General features: G+C 37.8%; 1 protein-coding gene across 29 annotated transcripts in view; it reads left to right on the top strand.

Annotated features, from left to right (window-relative positions):
• The window catches only part of KMT2C (lysine methyltransferase 2C), a 277595-nt gene that overhangs the window by 92269 nt on the left and 162235 nt on the right, over positions 1–23091 (top strand). For 24 of the 29 annotated variants that reach the window (XR_014246661.1, XM_082398914.1, XM_082398913.1 and 21 more), the window contains 2 exons: positions 14555–14696; positions 20546–20746. Coding sequence is in view for 28 of the 29 variants with exons in the window: in XM_082398914.1 (XP_082255040.1) it covers positions 14555–14696; positions 20546–20746 (343 nt within the window). In the remaining variant the exon portion in view is untranslated. The remainder of the gene's footprint in view (positions 1–14554; positions 14697–20545; positions 20747–23091) is intronic. The other 5 variants (XM_082398916.1, XM_082398915.1, XM_082398923.1 and 2 more) reach the window with 1 other exon arrangement.

Here is a 23091-nt window from a genome sequence, read left to right as displayed (position 1 = left end):
GGTATTTTTCAATTTCCTCTTTGATTTCTTCAATGATATCTTGGTTATTTAGTAATGTATTGTTTAGCCTCCATGTGTTTGTGTTTTTTACGTTTTTTCCCCTGTAATTGATTTCTAATCTCATAGTGTTGTGGTCAGAAAAGATGCTTAATATGATTTCAATTTTCTTAAATTTACTGAGGCTTGATTTGTGACCCAAGATGTGGTCTCTCCTGGAGAATGTTCTGTGTGCACTTGAGAAGAAAGTGTAATCTGCTGTTTTTGGGTGGAATATCCTATAAATATCAATTAAATCTATCTGGTCTATTGTGTCATTTAAAGCTTCTGTTTCCTTAGTAATTTCCTGTTTGGATGATCTGTCCATTGGTGTAAGTGAGGTGTTAAAGTCCCCCACTATTATTGTGTTACTGTTGATTGCCTTTTTTATAGCTGTTAGCAGTTGCCTTATGTATTGAGGTGCTCCTGTGTTGGGAGCATATATATTTATAATTGTTATATCTTTTTGGATTGATCCCTTGATCATTATGTAGTATCCTTTCTTGTCTCTTGTAACCTTCTGTATTTTAAAGTCTATTTTATCTGATATGAGTATTGCTACTCCAGCTTTCTTTTGATTTCCATTTGCATGGAATATCTTTTTCCATTCCCTCACTTTCAGTCTGTATGTGTCCCTAGGTCTGAAGTGGGTCTCTTGTAGACAGCATACATATGGGTCTTGTTCTTGTATCCGTTCAGCGAGCCTGTGTCTTTTGGTTGGAACGTTTAATCCATTCACGTTTAAGGTAATTATTGATATGTATGTTTCTATTACCGTTTTCTTAATTGTTTTGGGTTTGTTTTTGTAGGTCCTTTTCTTCTCTTGTGTTTCCCACTTAGAAAAGTTCCTTTAGCATTTGTTGTAGAGCTGGTTTGGTGGTGCTGAATTCTCTTAGCTTTTGCTTGTCTGTAAAGCTTTTGATTTCTCCATCGAATCTGAATGAGATCCTTGCCAGGTAATCTTGGTTTTAGGTTCCTCCCTTTCATCACTTTAAATATGTCATGCCACTCCCTTCTGGCTTGTAGAATTTCTGCTGAGAACTCAGCTGTTAACCTTATGGGAGTTCCCTTGTATATTATTTGTTGTTTTTCCCTTGCTGCTTTCAGTAATTTTTCTTTGTCTTTAATTTTTGCCAATTTGATTACTATGTGTCTCAGCATGTTTCTCCTTGGGTTTATCCTGTATGGGACGCTCTGCGCTTCCTGGACTCGGGTGGCTATTTCCTTTCCCATGTTAGGGAAGTTTTCAACTGTAATCTCTTCAAATATTTTCTCAGGTCCTTTCTCTCTTCTCCTTCTGGGACCTCTATAATGCGAATGTTGCTACATTTAATGTTGTCCCGGAAGTCTCTTAGGCTGTCTTCAATTCTTTTCATTCTTTTTTCTTTATTCTGTCCCGCAGCAGTGAATTCCACAATTCTGTCTTCCAGGTCACTTATCTGTTCTTCTGCCTCAGTTATTCTGCTATTGATGCCTTTTAGTGTATTTTTCATTTCAGTTATTGTATTGTTCATCTCTGTTTGTTTGTTCTTTAATTCTTCTAGGTCGTTGTTAAACATTTCTTGCATCTTCTTGATCTTTGCCTCCATTCTTTTTCCGAGGTCCTGGATCATCTTCACTAGTATTATTCTGAATTCATTTTTTGGAAGGTTGCCTATCTCCACTTCATTTAGTTGTTTTTCTGGGGTTTTATCTTGTTCCTTCATCTGGTACATAGCCCTCTGCCTTTTCATCTTGTCTATCTTTCTGTGAATGTGGTTTTTGTTCCACAGGCTGCAGGATTCTTTTCTCTGCATTCTAATATGTGCTAGTTTATGTAAATTTTGGGGGGCACTTGAATAGAATGTATAGTCTGTTTTGTTTCCTTGGGTAGTGTATGAAACTTGATATCCATTTATTAGAGTCTACCAGCCAGGATATTGTTATTAAAAGTAAAATAACTCGGGGCTTCCCTGGTGGCAAAGTGGTTAAGAATCCGCCTGCCAGTGCGCGGGACATGGGTCCAAGCCCTGGTCTGGGAAGATCCCACATGCTGTGGAGCAACTAAACCCATGTGCTGCAACTACTGAGCTTGCACTCTAGAGCCCGCAAGCCACAACTACTGAGCCTGCAAGCCACAACTACTGAAGCCCTTGCGCCTAGAGCCCCTGCTTTGCAACAAAGGAAGCCACCGCAGTGAGAAGCCCACACACCACAACAAAGTGTAACCCCCACTCGCTGCAACTAGAGAAAGCCCGCGCACAGCAACAAAGATGCAACACAGCCAAAAATAAATAAATAAAATTTAAAAAAAGTAAAATAACTCGAATTCCAAGAAAGAATGAAATCTATGGGTCATGTACTTTCATGTGTTTGAGTTGGCTTAAGTCAGGCTCACTATTGTCACAAAATTCCTGGTTCATTGCATCTCTCTGCATTTTTTTTAGTCAGCTTCATCCTGTGGCTGGCTCCCCTTGATGGAAGATGGTTGCCTGCAAACTTGGGTACTACATGATTTCTTGTCCATTTCCCTGGAGAGGGAGCATGACTCTGTGTCAGCTAAACAGAATTCTAGGACCAGTTTTTATCATATGTCTATCGCTGACCCAGTCTGTTTCAAAAGTAAACCAATCTCTGGTATCCAAGTACAATAGTCAGAGTTCACACCTAGAGTTAACAATAGGAGCAGCATGATGGCTTCAGTGGCAGAGAGGCATGAAATGGGTGCCAAGGGGGTACCGTGTAGGTCATGGTTATAGATTCTGTTTGGAGGTCCTCCACTTGCTTCTTAACGTTTTATCTGCTTCCTTTGTTAAGGGCTGGGGCTGCTTATTCTTTCTTCTGCTTTGATTGAGCTGCTTTGATCTGTAGAATCCATCCTTCGTTTCAAGAATGCTTTTTTCCATAGAATCTTCGAATATTTTTTTCCATTCAGTCTATTTTCTTTGTTAAGCAGTAGTAATTATGCATGTTTGTTGTATGTGTTATTCTTTTTCCTTGACTAATCTTCCTTCATCACTTTCACTGTTTTAGATTCTTCTGTTTTCTCCAGCCCATCCACCACATACCAACATTGTCTTCAGAATTATTGTTGCTTCATGGGATCCTCTTGTTTTCAGTTCTGCAATTATTTTGATTTCTTCAATTTCTTTGCTCCAACTCACACTCAACGTAGTAGTGATTAGTGGTATTTCAGGTTCTGGAGCCACACTGCCTGTGTTTGAATCCAAACTCCTCTGCTTAATTGTGTTTTTGAGCAAAGTTCCTTGACCTCTTACCTTGCCTCCTCATCTGTAAAATGGAGATGATGATAGTAGCTGTGTTTTGGGGATACCCCTCCATGGGTCCCTTGCACCTGACACATCTTGTTGTGTATGCCAAGAACGGAAGGCCTTGACCACTCCTTATCTGGGCCTTTTCTCAGGGTTGTGTTTGCAGTGAGCAGCCTTGTAGAATGAGGGTGTGTCTCCCTCTGGGACAAAGAGCAGAGTTGTTTAATGCTTACTATAAAAGCAGTGGTTTCCCACACTCTTCGTTCCTTGTAATACAGTTCAGTGCGAGTGCAGGAGTCCATTGGGGCCCGTGGTTTTGCCCCGGTGACACTTGGGGTCCAGAAGGGAACTGACAGCAGTATCCTCATGCTTCTGCTGCTTGCTGTGCAGTGAGTGACACAGTCCTTTTGTCTTCGATCCAGGAGTCTTGTGTCTTCCGCCAGCATCCGTGAAACAGTAACAGACTAACTTACTAGCTTGTGTAAAGTCCTAGGCCCGGCAGCCGTCTTCATAAGGTTGTTGTGAAGTTTAAATGAGTTAATGCGTTTAACCGCCTACAACACTGCCTAGGACATAGTAAGCACTTACTAAATTTTAGCCGTGAAGATGTTTCTTTAAATATCCTCATATTATTTGCATTGGATTTTTAGGCCTAAATAAAGATAAGGCTCAGAAGAAGATTAAGATTGCTATAAATATCCATTATTATATGGTGAAGATGTATATTGTAATTTTTTGGGTTTATTTAGTTTCTTTTATTAGTTGTGAAAAATGAGTATCCATTAAAAACACATTTTTAAAAAGTCATATAGAAAAACTAAAGGAAATATCTTTAACTAAATAAAATATCCAGAGAGCAGTTGAATTTTAATAATTACTATCCTAATTAACGTCACTGCGGTTTTGAGGTCTTGATAAGTATCGGAGTCTTTTTCTTAATTCTTTTATGCTTACATTAAAAAATCATATTAAAAGTATAATAGTAACGTACATTTGTGAAAATTTATGAAACTATAGGTAAGTATAAAGAGAATAAGTTAGCTGTAAAAGTATTAGCTTCTAGGGAACCACTGTTTGACATTTTTGTGTATTTATTTATAGTTGCTTACATTTTAAAGTCTTTACATGCCCTCTGAAAGTGGTGACTATCTTGATATCAATGAGTGTCAAGTAGTTTAATGAATAAAGATAGAATAAGTAAAATATTTGCTATTTATCATGTGCTTATTCTTTAGCTTTACAGCACATTTTGGATGTAGTGGATACATTAGATTCAGTGAGCCACACACCACTGGAAAACGTAACTGTCGGGATGCAGACTTTGTTTTGAGCACCACTGTTCTAAAGAAGGAAAGGACATGATTACACAGTTTCTTAGATATGCTTTCTTTTGTAGTCTTAGTACTATAAAGGAAGCAAGGAAAGTATTGCCAATTCTGGGGAGGTAAAGGAAGTTAGGAGAGAGAAAAATAATTTTTATTCTACTTAGTAGTTGACTAAATCATAGAAGCATGCGGTTTGGATAACTAGTAGAAAAATGGATGTTCGTGTTGAGTAACGTAATTACCAAATATTAGCGCATTTAAAAATTTATATTTTTCTGTGATTTTTCTAACTTATGTGTTTGTATATAATAAGATTTATCTGCTCGCTTTGTATTACACAGTGTTTAATTAATCAATTAAACAATTACTGAACATCAGGTTTTGTGATAGGCTCTGGTTTGTAAAACAGACAAAGTAGCTGCTTTCATAGAGTATATAGTCTAGTGGGGTGCTGTCTAGTGGTACACTTTTTTGTGTCACTGACCCCTATGGCAGACTCTTTTCCAAATAATGTTTTAAAACTAATAAAATAAAATTGCAAAGATAAATAGTTATATTGAAATATTACCAAAATAGAAAAAAGCCAAATTTGTAATTTCATATTGTGTTCTTTATTTACTCTTAAATCATAAAATCTAATTTATAATTACGGTAATTTTGAAGTAGTGATGAGGGTAAGTGATATTTTGGGGATATCTGCAAGCATTGGATGTGATAAAATATCTGCTTTCTGTTGGTGACAGAGACATGAGTATGGCTATACAACTCTGCTTGTGCGTATATTTATGATGAAATGGGGTATTTTTAGAATTCTAAATCTCAGAGGTCAGTAAAAATAAAGATGTAATTTCTCCCTCCAGCATGCTAGAACCCCTTATTAAATACAGTCTAAAAACTAAAAAGATAGGATGCTTTGCTTTTAGTTTTTTTTTTTTTTTTAATTGAAGTATAGTTGATTTACAGTGTTGTGTTAGTTTCTGGTGTACAGCAAAGTGATTCAGATATATATATATATATATATATATATTTCATATTCTTTTCCTTTATGGTTTATTACAGGATACTGAATATAGTTCCCTGTGCTATACAATAGAACCTTGTTGTTTATCCATCCTATGTATAATAGTTTGCATCTGCGAATCCCAAACTCCCAATCTATCCCCCCTGCTGAACTATAAGTCTGTTCTCTATGTCTGTGAGTCTGTTTCTATTTCATAGATAAGTTCATTTGTGCCATATTTTAGATTCCACATATAAGCGATATCATATGTTATTTGTCTTTCTCTTTCTGACTTACTTCGCTTAATATGATAATCTCTGGGTATATCTATGTAGCTGTAAATGACATTATTTCATTCTTTTTTATGGCCGAGTAATACTCCATTGTATGTATATACCACATCTTCTTTATCCATTCATTATTTAGTTTGTTTCCCTGTCTTGGCTGTTGTAAATAGTGCTGCTGTGAACATAGGGGTGCATGTCTTTTCAAATTATAGTTTTGTCCGGATATATGCCCAGGAGTGGGATTGCTAGATCATATGGTAACTCAAGTTTTTTGAGGAACCTCCGTACTATTTTCCATAGTGACTGCACCAATTTACATTCCTACCAACAATGTAGGAGGGTTCCCTTTTCTCCACACCCTCTTCAGCATTTGTTATTTGTAGACTTTTTGATGATGGCCATTCTGACTGCCGTGAGGTAGTACCTTATTGTAGTTTTGATTTGCATTTCTCTAATAACTAGCGATGTTGAGTAAAAAGATAGGGTGCATTGAAAGAATGCACTGTGTATTCGTAAGGAGGCCATAATTGGACTCTAGAATATTTTTGACATCTTATAATCTATTACTCTGTCATGTTGGTGAGCTTGCTGAATATATTTGTAGGATACATACAGCTCTTTCAAAGAATTATTTAACCTTTGGGGGGAAAATTTCATATTGACCAAGATCAAAATATTTTATTTCCATGAACTTTGCTGTGAGGTAAATGTTCTTACTACTTCATAATTTTATTCAGTAGTTCTTAAGAAGTAAAGAGAAAAACTCTGTATTTTCAACTTTCATCTCATTCTTCATATTCAACAAATGATTCCTCAGTAACATGGTCCTAGTAAAATATTAACATTTCTGTTTAACATGAATTTATTCATAAAACTTATGAGCTATGATCAGATCAGATATCGTGCCAGGCAGTGTGTAGTAGTGGAAAGAGCACCCTTGGGCTTCGGGGTTACACAAATCTGATTGTGTATCCCAGCTTTGCTTCCTGTTAGCTATGTGACCTCAAGCTTGTTTAACTTTCAGACTTAGTTTCCTTATCTTTTTTTAAAAATAAATTTATCTATTTATCTGTCTGTGTATCTATGGCTGTGTTGGGTCTTTGTTGCTGCACGCAGGCTTTCTCTAGTTGCAGTGAGCGGGGCTACTCTTCGTTGTGGTGCACGGTCTTCTCATTGCGGTGGCTTCTCTTGTTGCAGAGCATGGGCTCTAGGCTTGCAGGCTTCCATAGTTGTGGCACGCGGGCTCAGTAGTTGTGGCCCACGGGCTGTAGAGCGCATGCTCAGTAGTTGTGGCGCATGAGCTTAGTTGCTCCGCGGCATGTGGGATCTTCCCGGACCAGGGATCGAACCCGTGTCCCCCTGCATTGGCAGGCAAATTCTTAACCACTGCACCACCAGGGAAGTCCAGATATTCCTCTGTTTTTGTTTTTTTTTTTCCTTTGTTGATCTTTACAACTTACTGGTTTTTTAAACTTTTTTTTTTAATATCTTTATTGGAGTATAATTGCTTTACAATGGTGTGTTAGTTTCTGCTTTATAACAAAGTGAATCAGCTATACATATACATATGTCCCCATATCCCCTCCCTCTTGCATCTCCCTCCTGCCCTCCCTATCCCACCCCTCTAGGTGGTCACAAAGCACCAAGTTGATCTCCCTGTGCTATGCGGCTGCTTCCCACTAGCTATCTGTTTTACATTTAGTAGTGTAGATATGTCAGTGCCACTCTCTCACTTCATCCCAGCTTACCCTTCCCCCTCCCCGTGTCCTCAAGTCCATTCTCTACGTCTGCATCTTTATTCCTGTTCTGCCCCTAGGTTCTTCAGAACCAATTTGTTTTTAATTCCATATATATGTGTTAGCATATGGTATTTGTTTTTCTCTTTCTGACTTACTTCACTCTGTATGACAGACTCTAGGTCCATCCACTTCACTACGAATAACTCAATTTCGTTTCTTTTTATGGCTGAGTAATATTCCATTGTATATATGTGCCACATATTCTTTATTCATTTGGAGTATAATTGCTTTACAATGTTAGTTTCAGATATTACTCTTTTTTAAAAGAGAAGAATTAAGTGAGAGAACTATTAGGCACACTTACACTTGTCCTTTTAGTTTCAGCTGGGCTTCTGATACTTTTCTGAAGCCTTTCTAAGTTATATTTTCCACCTCTTCCCTTAACTCCCATGATACCTTGTACCTCCATCATGACAGTGATTGTGTCCTGTTGCCATCATTTGCTATTTCATGAATAGATCCATTAAGCATAGGGATCCTGACTCTTTTTTTTTTTCCCCCATTAAAGAGATGCTTTATCATATGTACCCTGATAAACACAATAAAATAGACTCTATTTTTATACTACCATTGGACTAGAATGTATGGTACATAGTAGTTACCCAAAATTTTGTTTGGTAAAAAAATCATTCTAAAGCAATGATTTATTGAATCCCTAACAAAGAGCCAGGAGGTGCTAAATAAATGTTCTCTTTATTCCTGTTACTTCCCACAATACAGTTTAATAATGTGTGATCTGGTGGGTGATATCCAACTAGGTGGAAAGTAAATACATAGTTATAGTATGTGAATGTAGGTAATCAGAGTAGCAGCTACATACCTACACTTACTGTATACTTAGGGCATTAGGCTAAGTGCCCAATGTATTATCTTTTTTGATCCTTAGAGGCAGTTTTATAGTAGCTGGCATTAGCTATCTTTTAAATGATTAGCAAACTGAAATTGAGGTGAGGTTAATTAAGCAAGTTGTGAAGGTCACATTGCTAGCAAATGACTGAGATATGATGCAGATTCTGGACCATTTGACTCCAAGCCTTTGATTTTAACTAAAGCAGCAAAACAGCCTTTGCTATTAATTTTAAACATTTTTTGTGTCATAGAACCAACTATTTAGGATTAATCCTAAGTAAGAGTAAGAGTCATGGGAGGTGGAATGGCATTGTGTAAGGGCACGGTTAGAGCTAATTTACAGTTGTGTCCCATTTACCTATGTATCTACAAAGGTTTGCCTAGAGTGCACACGCTATCCAAGTTCTCTTAGGTTCTTTAGTGTAGTTACCACCCACATGTGACACCTGGTGGTTTGAGTTTAAATGCAAGTAGGTGCTTCGACTAAAACCACCCCACTCTGATCATCCCCAGGGTTGGAGAGGACTCCATCTTTCTGGTTTTAGAGCATTTTGTGACCAACTGGCTTTGTCAGTATTTTAGGTCAGGTTCAAAGTAAGGAGAAAGATACACTGGAGATTTTGTATCAAAGAAAAATATAACCCTTAAATTTTTAATTTTTTAAAATTTATTTATTTTTGGCTGTGCTTCACGTCTTGTAGGATCTTAGTTCCCTGACCAGAGATTGAACCTGGGTCCTCAGCAGTGAAAGCTCGGAGTCCTAACCACTGGACCGCCAGGGAATTCCCAACACTTAAATTTTTAAAATGATTTAAAAAAAAAAAAAAGTACGTGTTTTTTCTTATTTGTATATTTCTGGACTGTAGGCATTTGAACAAATAGAGTCCCATGAAAGGCAAAAACTGCACAGTGGCACAGGTTGAAAGGCCAGCTTTGTTGCATTAGGCACAAGTACAGGATGGTGTTTGAGGCATTTTTATTAGTAAACTGCAGATAGCCTAGTACTCGCATCAGAACGGTTCTCTCAGTTGTCTCTGGGTTCACAGTCATTTCATCCAGAGCATCTCTGGATGACATCTCTTGTTGGATATTTAGGTTTCATTTCAGCCAGAGTAGTCTGTTTCACATTCTGCTGCCAAACTCTGACAGTCTTTCGAAGGCTTGGGCTAAGAGAAGAGAGGGACGTAAACACTAGTTTAATTGTCTTGCCTTGACTTTGACAGATAGTGAGACCTAACTTTTCTACTAAATGAAGAGTGACAGCCAAAAGAAATAGGTTGTATTATTACGTGTAGTTTCACATATTTAGGGATACCTTTTTCTATTTCTATTCTGTGGCTGGAACTGTTCCCTAGGAAGCAGTTATAGGACTTTTCCTTATTCCTTAAAAAACAAATGATTAAAACAACGAAATCCAAACCAAAAATAAGACCAAAACCCACCAATCCTTACTGGGTCTTTGGCAGATCCAGGTTAGAATCATGGGCAGAGCCAGTAGGAAAAATAGCTAAGAGGAGAATATTCCTTTTTTTTTTTTTTTTTAAAGAAAAGAGAACTCTTTTAAAGCCTGCTTTACTACTGTCCTCCTTGTGGATCAGGCCTGTTCCTGGTCCCATTTCTTAAAAAAGAAAAAAAAATCCTTTTGTCTGAATCTTTTTTCCCCTCTGAAATTTCAAAAGTTGTGTACCTGAAGACCTACCAACCTACCAATAACATTCATATGTAACCTTACCATTTCTTTCTAGGTCTAATTTGAGAGAGAGAGAGACAGGCAGACAGATTGTCCTCTTACTTACTTCCCCTTAGTTATAAACAATAAAGAAAACCCAAAAAAAGTTTGAAGTGTTATGTATTTTATTTTTCAGGGGGAGAAAAACAACAGAATACCTGAGATTGTGCCTCAGTTTGCTAGAAAAAAAATACTGACTAGAGGCCATAGTGGTGGTTTGCAACATATTAAGAGAGAACGGATAGGCCATACCTATTGGAGGGACCCTGATTTTGGGGGAGGGGGGGGATGCAGGCTAAATGGCGCTGGTTCTTAGGAGAAACGTGTTCCCAGGGATGTAGTGACATGACCCTCGTCCACCTGGCTCATTGTCTGTAAGCTTCTGAGTCCCTCTTCTTATTCCTCTTTTACAGTTCTCATTTCTTCTCTTGACTCTTACCCTTTCTTGTTACCTAGTAGTAGAAATGGTACAAAAAGGGCATACCCCACATGTGCTCTGCACATCTCTGGGTAGAAATGAAATGCTTCTTTAAAGGTATTTTTATATATGGTCACTTTATAGTACTTTGAATATTATAGACAGAGAGAATCTCTCAAGCAGTACCGTATTCCTTTCTGTCTTTGGTTGTAAAAGTGCTAGAGGGCAGGCAACACAGAATAATTTCTGGCTCTCTCCAGATGCTTTCCCTAGAGCTCTGGAGGCAGCTGGTCTGCTTTTCAGGTTATTGCAGGTCACAGCACTACCATATATTTTGATACAGCATAAACGGTGTCAGTTGATTTCCAAACACTACTATCACTGTTCTCTCGCCTGCTCACCAGCCCACCTATTTTAAGTTTTTGTGATGGCAGTTCTCCACACCTGATGCCAGTTTCTGTGTTAGAGCATGGGTTAAACTGCTGTAACAGAGATGTCCAGATACAGCAGTGGTTTAAATAAAACGTTCATTTTTCTTTCATGTAATATTTCTGAGAGTGAGAGGTCCAGGCTGATGGGGTGTCTTTGCTCCCTGTGGTTATTTATGGACCCAGGTTCCTTCCATCTTGTTTCTGTGCCCTCCTCAGAGTGTTGTTTTCATCTGCAGCATTGCAGCTGGGTTGCTGACATGCCCGTGGTCCAGTCCATAGGAAAGAGGGAACATAATTTAGTCTAGAACAAACCCCTTCCTTTAAGGTGATGTAGAAATTGCATGGTTACTTCTGGTCGTATTCTGTTGGTGAGAACTTGCCATGCTTAGCTGCAAAAATGGGAAATAAAGTCTGTTGCTGAGTAGTTATGTGCCCTACTAAGACTTGAACATCATAAAAGAAAGAGAGGGACTTCCCTGGCGGTCCAGGGGTTAAGACTTCACCTTCCAGTGCAGGGGGTGTGGGCTTGATCCCTGGTTGGGAAGCTAGCCACCTGCCCACATGCCTCATGGCCAAAAGACCAAAACATAAAACAGAAGTAGTATCATAACAAATTCAATAAAGACTAAAAAATGGTCCACGTCAAAAAAAAAAATCTTAAAAAAAAATAAGAGAAGGTGGATTTTTGTCCATTGTCCATTTTTCTATAGGGTTATGTGCCTTATTCATCTTTGGAGTTCTTTACACATTCTGGATTTGAATACCTTTTGGGGGATACAAATCACATGTATTTTCTTTCAGTCTGTGATACACTTTTAAATTTTGTTCATGGGGTCCTTTGTCATATAGAAATTTAATATTTTTATATAGTAAAGTTTGCAGATCTTTTTATAATCCTTGTTTGATACAAATGTATTTTGTATTTGTAGATTTGATTCTATACCAGTTTTGTGGCTAGGGGTAGGCAGGACAGACACAATGATTAATAGGCCCCACAAGCACTTAATTTATGGTCAACTTTTCTACTTCAGTTTTAAAAAGAAACATTTTATTTTATTTTTTTTTAACATCTTTATTGGAGTATGATTGCTTTACAATGGTGTGTTAGTTTCTGCTTTATAACAAAGTGAATCAGTTATACATATACATATATCCCCATACTCTTCCCTCTTGCATCAAAAATATGGAACGCTTCACGAATTTGCGTGTCATCCTTGCGCAGGGGCCATGCTAATTTTCTCTGTATCGTTCCAATTTTAGTATATATGCTGCCGAAGCGAGCACAAAAGAAACATTTTAAATAGGAAAACCAAAACCATATGTTTGATGCCTCATTGCATCATTAATTTTATGATTTGACAGGATTTACAATTGGTAATAATTATTTCTAACTAAAAAATTTAATAGTTCTCAAAATTATTCGTCAGAATAGTTCCCTAAAATTCATTTTGAATCTAGAAGACTTTGGTAGGGAAGTCATGCTGATCTGAGAGGTAAGAAATCCGATTTGATGTGAAAGTGAGTGTTCAACTGCTAGATGTGCCTCGTATGCAGTTGAAGTATGGTCTGGAGCTCAGGACAGGAGGTAGGGTTAGGGATGTTGACTTAAAAATCAGTAAGTCAGGGACTTCCCTGGTGGTGCCGTGGTTAAGAATCCGCCTCCCAATGCAGGGGACGCGGGTTTGATCCCTGGTCAGGGAACTAGATCCCACACGCGTGCCGCACCTAAGAGTTCACATGCTGCAACTAAGGAACCCGCCTGCGGCAACTAAAACCCGGCACAACCAAAAATAAATAAATTAAAAAAAAAAAATCAGTAAGTTGAGCTTCCCTGGTGGCACAGTGGTTAAGAATCTGCCTGCCAATGCAGGGGACCCTGTCTCGAGCCCTGGTCCAGGAAGATCCCACGTGTCACAGAGCAGCTAAGCCCGCGAGCCACAGCTACTGAGCTCGTGTGCCACAACTACTGAAGCCCGTGTGCCTAGAGCCCGTGCTCTGCAACAAGAGAAGCCACCGTGGTGAGAAGCCCCCGCACCACAACGAAGAGTAGCCCCCGCTTACCACAACTAGAGAAAGCCTGCGCTCAGCAATGAAGACCCAACACAGCCAAAAATAAATAAATAAATAAATTTATTTAAAAACACACACACACACACACAAAAGATGAGCACGTAAAGAACATGTAGAGAGCTGTACTCACATTTAGAGGTCTTAAATCAGCTGAAGAGACAGATATTAGACCGTTTAATCTTTGTTAACAGCCTCATGAAGTATAGGTAGTTTTCTAATTTTACGGGGAGTAAATTGAAGCTGAGAGAGATGACTTCTACATAAAGTTGCCTAGTTTGTAGTTGGTGGAACTGGTCCTCATGACTCCAAAGCCCATAGTAATCCATGATATCTCCCTGTGTTTAAGAGGTGAAAAGCATTTCACTAAGGAGGGAGTGAGTACTCGTTGGTGCCAGATGAATTTCTGGAGTGTTTGAAGGCTTGTGAGTAGCCCGGGATTATTTATTAGTTCTTTTGCCACCAGTGGAGGTGGAGCGAACAGTGCCGTGGTTGGAGGATGGATGCCTTGTAGGAAGGGTCTGGGGTGGAGGGCGGCCACTCCCGAGTCCCATTGCAGGAAGTCCAGTGGTGGTGAAAGGAAGAAACGACAGGAGGGGCTTCAACGACTATAAGCTTTTCTGGTTGGTTCGTTGGTTGGTTGGTTTGGGGGTAGTGGTGCAGAAAAGTATGTGTAAGCTTGCAGTTAGAAAAGAAAGGTGGAGCCAGGAGCGTGGGATTGCATTGGGAAGCGCTAGTGCAGGGATCGTGCCTGTTAACGTCTAACAATACAGTGTGAGAGACAGGGTGGTGGGTATGTCGTTTCATTTAAAGAGAGGAATGATATTAGGGGTAATGGTGTTTGGAAACCCTCTCAACAGTTAGGTTGCCTCCTAAGAAAGTATGTGTGAGGTGTTCGGGGTTGGAGTCTTGAGGATAATTGAAAAAGGCACTGGAGTCAAGGTGTGTTCTTTTCAGTCATTTAGCTTTTAGAATGGCTGATAGAGGCCGTAATGCTTGTTTTAAATTAATGATAATTTCAATTTATAAATTACCAAGAAACTTTTTCATGAGTCACATTGTTCTGTAGAGGAACTGCTATAATCCTGAAAATAAGGTTCTTAACAGTTATTATTAAGATTTGAGTCAATTGTAATTTGGAAAAGTATGCCCTGTTTTACATTATTTTGATGATTATCATTTTATAATAGAGAATAAATATAAACAGTACCATTAATTATATATATATAAGCTTTTCCTATGTTAAGTATTGTCATTTGTTGCTTCATTATTTTTCCTTTACGATGTGTGCTTTATAGATAAAGTCACTAAAGATTGGTATAATGCAGAATGACTTTTTATATTCTCTTGTTTACTATTAAGCAGAAATCAAAGAGCAATCAGCAGAAGAGGATGCTGAAGCAGAAGTGGACCGCAGCAAGCGGCCAGTCCCAGCCTTCCAGCGTTCTGTGTCTGAGGAATCTGCAGCCTCCCTGGTCTCTGTTGGTATAGAAGCCAAAATCAGGTTAGAGAATGAATGCCGCTGGATTGGAGATTAGTGACAGGAAAAAGAGCAGCAAGTTGACTGTAGAGGGAATTAAGAGAGCGCAGGCTTAGGACAGAAAGCTGGGTGGACTTTTAGAGCTGATAGCTCTGCGCGTAGCTGGAGTGAAGCACGTCCGTGGGCTTAGGTGGCTGTAGAACAGAGCAGTGGTCTACTGTGTCACTCTGCTCTCCTCAGACCAGGACAGAATATTTCCAGTATGCGATTCCTAGAAGAAGAAAAAAGTCTAAACTTTTAGCATAAGAACGGATTTTTGATTTACTTGTAAACTTAAGTTTATACTCTTGTTCTTTACCCTCTCTTCATTCTTTAAAAAGAGAAATACAGGATGTTATAACTTCTCTGTGTATCATTCAGCTTAAGTCTTGTAATTTTTTAGATCTTAACTTGGAAGACATGAATAAAACTGAAACCATCCATCAGTTGAATATCCCCATCTTCTTGAAATGTTTCCTTCCTTTTGCTTTTGTCACGTCTTCCTCCTCATTTCGTCTCTTGCTGGATTCTGTGGGGACTCCCCACCTCTATCATGTTGGAGTCCTCAGGTCGAAGTCCTCGGCCTGTTTACTTTTATTTTTATAGTCCGGTAGCTAGGTCCTATCTGTGTGCTAATGAAACCGCACATTTATATTTTGAGGGCTGACCTTCCTCTGAACTCTAGACTTTCCTCTCCATCTGTCCGCTTGATATCTCCATTTGGAAGTATACTGGACACTGCACCCATAACATGTCCAAAACCACTGTTGATTCTGACCCCAGGCCTGTCCCAAATTTTCTCCCCAGGATTTCTTCATTTCAATAAATAATACCAATATTCACCCAGTTGCTTAGGCCAAAACCTTTTGAGTTAATCCATGATTTCTTTCTTTTCTCATACCTCACATTCTAAATTTTGTAGCCCACCTTTAGAAGATATCCCAAACAAGTACTTACTCTCTCTCTTTTTTTATTTTTAAGCTTTTAATTAATTAATTATTTATTTATTTATTGGCTGTGTTGCGTCTTCGTTTCTGTGCGAGGGCTCTCTCTAGTTGCGGCAAGCGGGGGCCACTCTTCATCGCGGTGCGCGGGCCTCTCACTATTGCGGCCTCTTTTGTTGTGGAACACAGGCTCCAGACGCGCAGGCTCAGTAGTTGTGGCTCACGGGCCCAGTTGCTCCGCGGCATGTAGGATCTTCCCAGACCAGAGCTCGAACCCGTGTTCCCTGCATTGGCAGGCAGACTCTCAACCACTGCGCCACCAGGGAAGCCCTTACTCTCTTAACTTGCCTAGCATCTTAGTCCAAGTCCTCTTATCCTTAGGAGGCTGTAGTTGCCTTTTAAGTGGTCTCTCCACTTCTTCTCTTTGCTTTCCCCAGTCCAGGTTGTTCTTAGGACAGTTGCAAAAATGATCATTCTAAAATGTAAATCAAGTTTCTCCCAAACTCTCTTTTGGCTGTCTCTTACATTTAAATTAAATATATAAATTATATTAAAAATTTCAGGGACTTCCCTGGTGGTACAGTGGTTAAGACTCTGTGCTCCCAGTGCAGGGGGCCCGGGTTTGATCCCTGGTCAGGGAACTAGATCCCACATGCATGCTGCGACTAAGAGTTCACATGCCACAACTGAGGAGCTGGCGAGCTACAACTAAGGAGCCTGCCTGCCACAACTAAGAAGCACACATTCTTCAATTACGGAGCCCGCCTGCTGCAACTAAGACCGGATGCAACCAAGAAAAAAACAACAAAAACATTCAAATCCCTACTATGTTCTACATCTTTGGGAAGGTTTGAAAATTTTCAAAATAAAAGAGTAGGATGAAAAATAAATAAAACATAGTCCCCACCACATTTACCCTCTATTTCTGCTTTATTTTCCTTTGTTGAACTTTTTATTTCTCGACAGTTCGTTTGTCTCCCTTACTGTCATGTGAGCCCTGTGAAGGCAATACTTTTTCCCTTTTTTCCTGCTTTTTATTGCATTGATAATTTTTTCCTATTGATTATACATTATATTTTGTTTTTGAGATGGTTTTCCTTAAGACTCATGTTTCTTTACCCTGTTGAATTTAATTTTGAAAGAATTTCAAACTTAAGAGTTCTAATTGATTTCTTAGTCTTAGCAATATGAATAATGATTTATCATATTTTCATATCTCTTTGTATCTGTCATCTAGCATTTCATTTTCTAGTTATTTAAATATATACTTCCTATTTTGTCTTGGCCCCCTAACAGTTTTCATATTTTGAAAAATTCAGGTTTATATGTATATACAGTAAAATTACTGTAAAATTCACCCATGTAGTGAGTTTTGACAATTGTATACTGTCATATAACCAGTACCACAACAAGATAAAGAACAGTTCCATCATACTAAAACAATTCCCTGATGCCTTTTTGTTGTCATTCCTGATCCCATCTTCTGCCCTAGGCAGTCACTTACCTGTTTTCTGACCCTGTAGTTTTGCCTTTGCAGTAACATCGTATGAGTGGGATTGTAAAGTATGTGTCCTTTTGATTCTGGCCTTTTTAACTTAGCATATTTAATTCATTTGACATTTGTTTATGTCATCGCATATATCAGTAGCTGTTTCCTTTTTATTGCTGAGTAGGATTCTCTTTTATGGAGGTGCCTACCGCATTTTTTTTTTTTTAAATAAATTTTATTTATTTATTTATGGCTGCATTGGGTCTTCGTTGCTGCGTGCGGGCTTTCTCTGGTTGTGGAGAGTGGGGGCTACTCTTCGTTGCGGTGTGTGGGCTTCTCATTGCGGTGGCTTCTCTTGTTGTGGGGCACGGGCTCTAGGCACGCAGGCTTCAGTAGTTGTGTCATGTGGGCTCAGTAGTTGTGGCTCGCGGGCTCTAGAGCACAGGCTCAGTAGTTGTGGCGCATGGGCTTAGTTGCTCCACAACATGTGAATCTTCCTGGACCAGGGCTCGAACCCATGTCCCCTACATTGGCAGGCGGACTCTTAACCACTGCGCCACCAGAGAAGCCCCCTACCCCATTTAATTTATCATTTTCCAGTTAAGGGATATTTGGGTAGTTTCCAGTTTGGGACAGTTATGAATAAAATTGGTATAAATATTCACTTGCAGATTTTGGTGTGAACATAGGGTTTTTATTTCACTTAGGTAAAAATACCTAAGAGAGAGGTAATTTTTCAAGGAAAATGCCAAAGTATTTTCCAGTGTGACTATACTATTTTGCATTACCACTAATGATGTAGAGTGGATTGGCAGGATGTTTCTTATCGTTCTGATTCAACTTTACTCTTAGGTGCGCCCTGTGTGCCTAGGTCTCGGGGGTCCCGTCATGGTCTGGGTCTAGGACGTCGTCTTGCTCCTCTTCCAGGGTGGAGGTGCATCCCCTCCCCCATTCATTCCTCCATCTGCAGCTGGTCTTGACCATTGCAGGGCAGAGACTTGTGCTCTCCTTTTACCAGTCTGAGGCTTTTCTTTCGCAGGCAAGATGAAGGAGAAAGATCTTTGTGTCTTTCCCATGTCTCTGCTGTTCTCCTGCCCAGGCTTTTACCATGACTGGTGCATTCTCAGGACTCTTCTCCATGCCTGAGTGGTGGGCACGAGCACCGGGGGAGGTGCATGGAGACAAGCTCGTGAATGGGTTAGAATTCCCCTGTGTTTGCGGGTCCTGGATGTTCTTTACTCTCCTACCGCCACACACTTGGCTTTTAGCAATTTATAAAATTTTCACTGAATTCTTTAGCCTGCTTGGATGACATCCAGTGAGTGGCCTCTTCCTCAGATTAAGCAAGTGCTTGTGTCTCCTCTCTTCTTGGAAGTGCCTTTCATTCAGCTGCAGGTGAATTGTTTGCTCTCCAACTTTTGTAATCTGATGTGTTCAAGAAAAGTGAATTTGTGGATTGTCTGGCGAGTTTTTGCCATGACAGTGGGAGCAGAGTTCTTTGCAACTTTCTACTACATCCACAGCAGAAGCCAGGGATTTCCTTTGTGCCACCCTTTAAAGTTAACAATAAATTACTCTGAGATATTTGACAGTCTTTATTTCCTACGTCCCTTGTAAAATTTCCTAATTCTTTAATAATTTGAGTATTTCTCTAAAAATATTTACATTGTGGGTCTGTTGTGTGGTGAAATTTCTCAGGTCTTATAGAAACCTGGGAATAATTTTATTATACTTTCACATTTGAGTTATGGTTTTGGATATGAAATTGAAGGTTAAGATATTTTTTGTCAGTACTTTAAAAGTATTTCTCCATTTCCTAATCAGTGTTGTTCATATAGTTGCTGTCCATCTGATTGTTGCTCCTCATAGTAATGTTTCTAGGGGAAGAAACAAACTAGAAACAGGGTATGCTGAAAGAAATGTAAGTTTAATAGCTTAGAGAAAATTATAAATAAGAAAATTTAAAAAATTAATAAGATAATGGCAAAGGATATTGGTGGATAGTATCCTTTAGGCAAGAAGAAAAACATTTTTTCCCCATTTGACTTTATTTTTCTGAAAGTAGACCACATTTAATCGTGTGCGCGTGCGTGTGTGTGTGTGTGTGTATGTATGTGTCAGTATCAATGGACAACACAGTTTATCATGAAATTGAAATACATAATATTGGAAAAAAAATAGGTGACTTTTATAAACAAAAGGTAATTAGTTGAGAGCGGTCCAATATGAATTTAACTTGAGTTAAACATTACCTGAAAAGATTATTTCCATCACCTGTTAATGTAAGACATTATGAAAGTTCCTGAGGTAGATACTACAGAGGTGATGGTGGGAACTTTAATGCTTGAGAAGAAAGATTTGAGTACAGCAGCCATAAATGTGTTGTGAAGAGAAGATATATCCAAGAGGAGCAGTTCTTTTAATTCTGTTTTTTTCTAAGATCCCTTATTAAGCATATATTCCATAAGTATATATTGGTTTTTGTCCTTTAACCTTTTAAATGGTTTCTTTTTTTAAAAAAATTGTAGATTTTATTGTTTAGAACAACTTCAGGTTTACAGAAAAATTAAGCAGATGGTACACAGAGTTCCCCCTCCCCAACCTTTCCCTGCCTCAGTTTCCCCTAAGGTTAGCATCTTTCATTAGTGTGATACATTTGTTACAACTGATAAACCAGTATTGATACATTATTATTAATTAAAGTTCATAGTTTACATTCATTCTTTGTGTTACATATAGTTCTGTGAGTTTTGATAAATGTGTATTGTCATGTATCTGCCATTAACTGCAGTATATAGCATATGAAGTAGTTTCACTGCTCTAAAAATCCCGTTTTGCTATTCATTCCTTTCCCACTCCTCTTAAACCCTTTCTGTCCGTTCCCCCGTCCCTCATCACCAACTGCTTAACCCACTTAAATTTATTTTTTTATATCTCTCTGTGTGTATGGTATATATATTATGCATAAAGAATGTTCCATCAAGTAGTTAAGTAAAACTTGGTCACCACTTGTTTTACATAGCTGGGATATAATTGAGTGGCCATTAAACTGTACCTTCTTCCCCAACCTTAATTTTTTACTTTCTTTATTCCTTTTTAGTACTTCGAGATTTTAAAATCAGGTTTAAAAGAAAATTGTTTTTCTAAGCACAAACTATAATTTTTTGATTTGGTATATTTACTACTTTAAAAAAATCGTGCTGTAGAAAAGTAGAATTGCAAATGTATAATTATTATTGAACTTAATTGTTCTTACGGTATAGATATATTTAAATGCTTAGCTTGCACTAAAGACATAATATTTAATTTTAAAGCACAAGTATCTGCAGTTGTCTGGAACTTGAAATAGTTAAATAAAACTGCTTCTCCTCTCTGTCTTCCGTACTTTTCATTTCTACCAGTGAACAGCTCTGCGCTTTTTGTTACTGTGGTGAAAAAAGCTCCTTAGGACAAGGAGACTTAAAACAATTCAGAGTAACGCCTGGATTTATTTTGCCATGGAAAAACCAGCCTTCTAACAAGAAGGACGTTGATGACAACAGCAGTGGAACTTGTGAGAAAATACAAAACTCAACACCACGAAAACAAAGAGGACAGAGAAAGTAAGCAGTTTTGAATTTAAGTGGTTCTCACGCAGTAAGACTATATATAGTTTATTTTCATTGCGATGTTTATGAATATACAAATAGGATTGTTACTGAACAATTTTTTATGTTTCCAACATTCATACGATGCCTTATGACTCACCATTAACCCAGCAGATGCTCATTTTCTCAAAATTAATTTCTTATTTAAAAAAAAGTTTGCGCTAGTTGTGTATTAACAAAAAAGAAGAAAACTGTAAAGAACATAATATAAGGAAGCCTAGAGGGGATTCATGGAATTTATCTATATATGGAATGAAAATTTTAGAAAATCAATGAGATCTTTCTTTCCTTTTCCTAGATAAGTTTTAAATAGTTTGTAAGAGTATAACATAAAAGAATAGCAAAACCAAAGTGGTTTTACCTATGTGTCATTTATTTATTTGTTTTTATGGTTCAGAGAATGTTGAACTGTCCTGTAAACTCTTACAATACAGTGTTAACTTTCTTTCCTTCTAAATAATCATGTGCTGAGAGTTCCCTTTCTAAAGTCAAAGAAGATGCTCTTTTTTTTAAATGAAAGAATTTACATCTGTTGTACACCTGAAACTAATATAATATTGTAAATCAACTATAATTTAAAAAAAAGAATTTACTATTTGTATAACTATATATGTGTGTCTATATTCATGGACCTTATAGTTCCCCCAAACTCTTGTCTAATATGTTTGCTTTTGGAGTTAATATTTTTTTTATATGTTGTAGGTTCGTTTGAAGGCCATCTTAATATGTGGACTTGGCTCTGGTAGTTGAGGGAGTAGAAGTTTCTGTGGTTGATGAGAAAGTGTAAAAATTAATTTAGCTTGGAAGGCTAACCAGCTCTGCCCCTTGAGGGTGATGATGTAATCATCCAAGTGCTTATCTGGCTTTTATCCAAAGTTAAGTACTAAGGCATTGTGTTGTACTTATTTGATTGGCTTCTTCTTTTGGACTGCTGCCAATGCCTTGAAGACCTGAAGTAGGAAATGAAACAATAACAAGAAAAACCCTTTTAAAAGAATTTAAAGTGGAACAGCTTAAGGAAATTTAGAAGTATTGTATTTAGAGTTTTGGTGTTTTAAAGGCCATAGCTAGCTTTACCTTTCATGATCAATTGGGAGCTCACTTTCTAATAAGATCTATCAAAAGTCCAGAAAACTTTTGTCCATCAGTCATTAGTAAATTTACTGGACTGGACCAGGTTATATCTTATATCCTCATGTTCTGCCTTGAATAATGGCAATTAATAAACAACTGTTCTGGGAAATACAGTTAGGCTTCATTTATTTATTTATTTTATAAGCTAAGTTAATTTTTAGTGAAAACTTTATGAGCTAAAATAATTATGTAAAAATAGCCTTGGTTTAATGAAAGTCTTTATATGCACTTAAGTGTTTATTAACAAGTTATTAAGTGATGATAACAAGCCAGTTAATGGACCTTAGGAATAAAGCATGTTTTTGAAATTTGGAAATCATTTAGGGATAAACAGTTACTTTAGCTTGGTAATGATTTTAAACATTTGCAAAATATGTTGCTAATGAGTTATAAACCAGATAAACAGCTAGTTAATTTTTTAATTTGAAAAGGAGGATTTTAAAATAGTCTCTTTTTTTAGACTTAAAATTTGGGGGGTATGTAAATATTTCAGCTAACTTCTCTCGATGTTCTTTCCGAAGCTGGGCTCCTCTCGTCCTTAGGGTTGACGTCAGCATCTTACTGATATGTTGTGTACGTACAAACTGGTTGTAAAACCTTAAGGTGAAATTTGACTAACCTGCTGCTTGGGAACTGGTTAGTAATAGACTGGTTAGTCATTCCATTGGTTTTTATACCTGTCCCCCCATCAAATTACTGGTGTAAAGAAAATATGTTAAAACAATGCATTCGTCTTCATAGATGAACTGTTAGTCTTTTTTTTCCTCCTAATAAATTAGCAAGTTAGTAATGAAGATGTATTTGTAGGAATGGAGATTATATTTACAGGAAGGTTTGTTCTCATTTCACTGTGGGCAAATTTTATAAAAACAAGAATTTGAAGTTAGCATAGCATGGTAAACTTTAAAAAAAGAAAGTGAGCCTGTGCATTTCTACTGCTGAACATAAAAAATACTGGTTATTTTTTATATGGTTTGATATTTAAATGTACTTATTGAAATATGTTAATACTTTTTTTCTTTCAATGATTCCAGGTATAAAAAAGTTTAGTACCCTGGTCATTGTGCTGATTTTCTCTTAATAGGAATCATGATATATATCCAGCATACAGCAGTGCAGTGAGTTATGATCTATATTCAATAGTGATTTAATCCAGAATTATGATC

Source organism: Balaenoptera borealis (assembly GCF_965194805.1).
Source record: "Balaenoptera borealis genome assembly, chromosome: 7".
NCBI lineage: Eukaryota > Metazoa > Chordata > Mammalia > Artiodactyla > Balaenopteridae > Balaenoptera > Balaenoptera borealis.
Note: the sequence above shows the minus strand (reverse complement) of the source record. Positions and strands in the feature narration are given on the sequence as shown.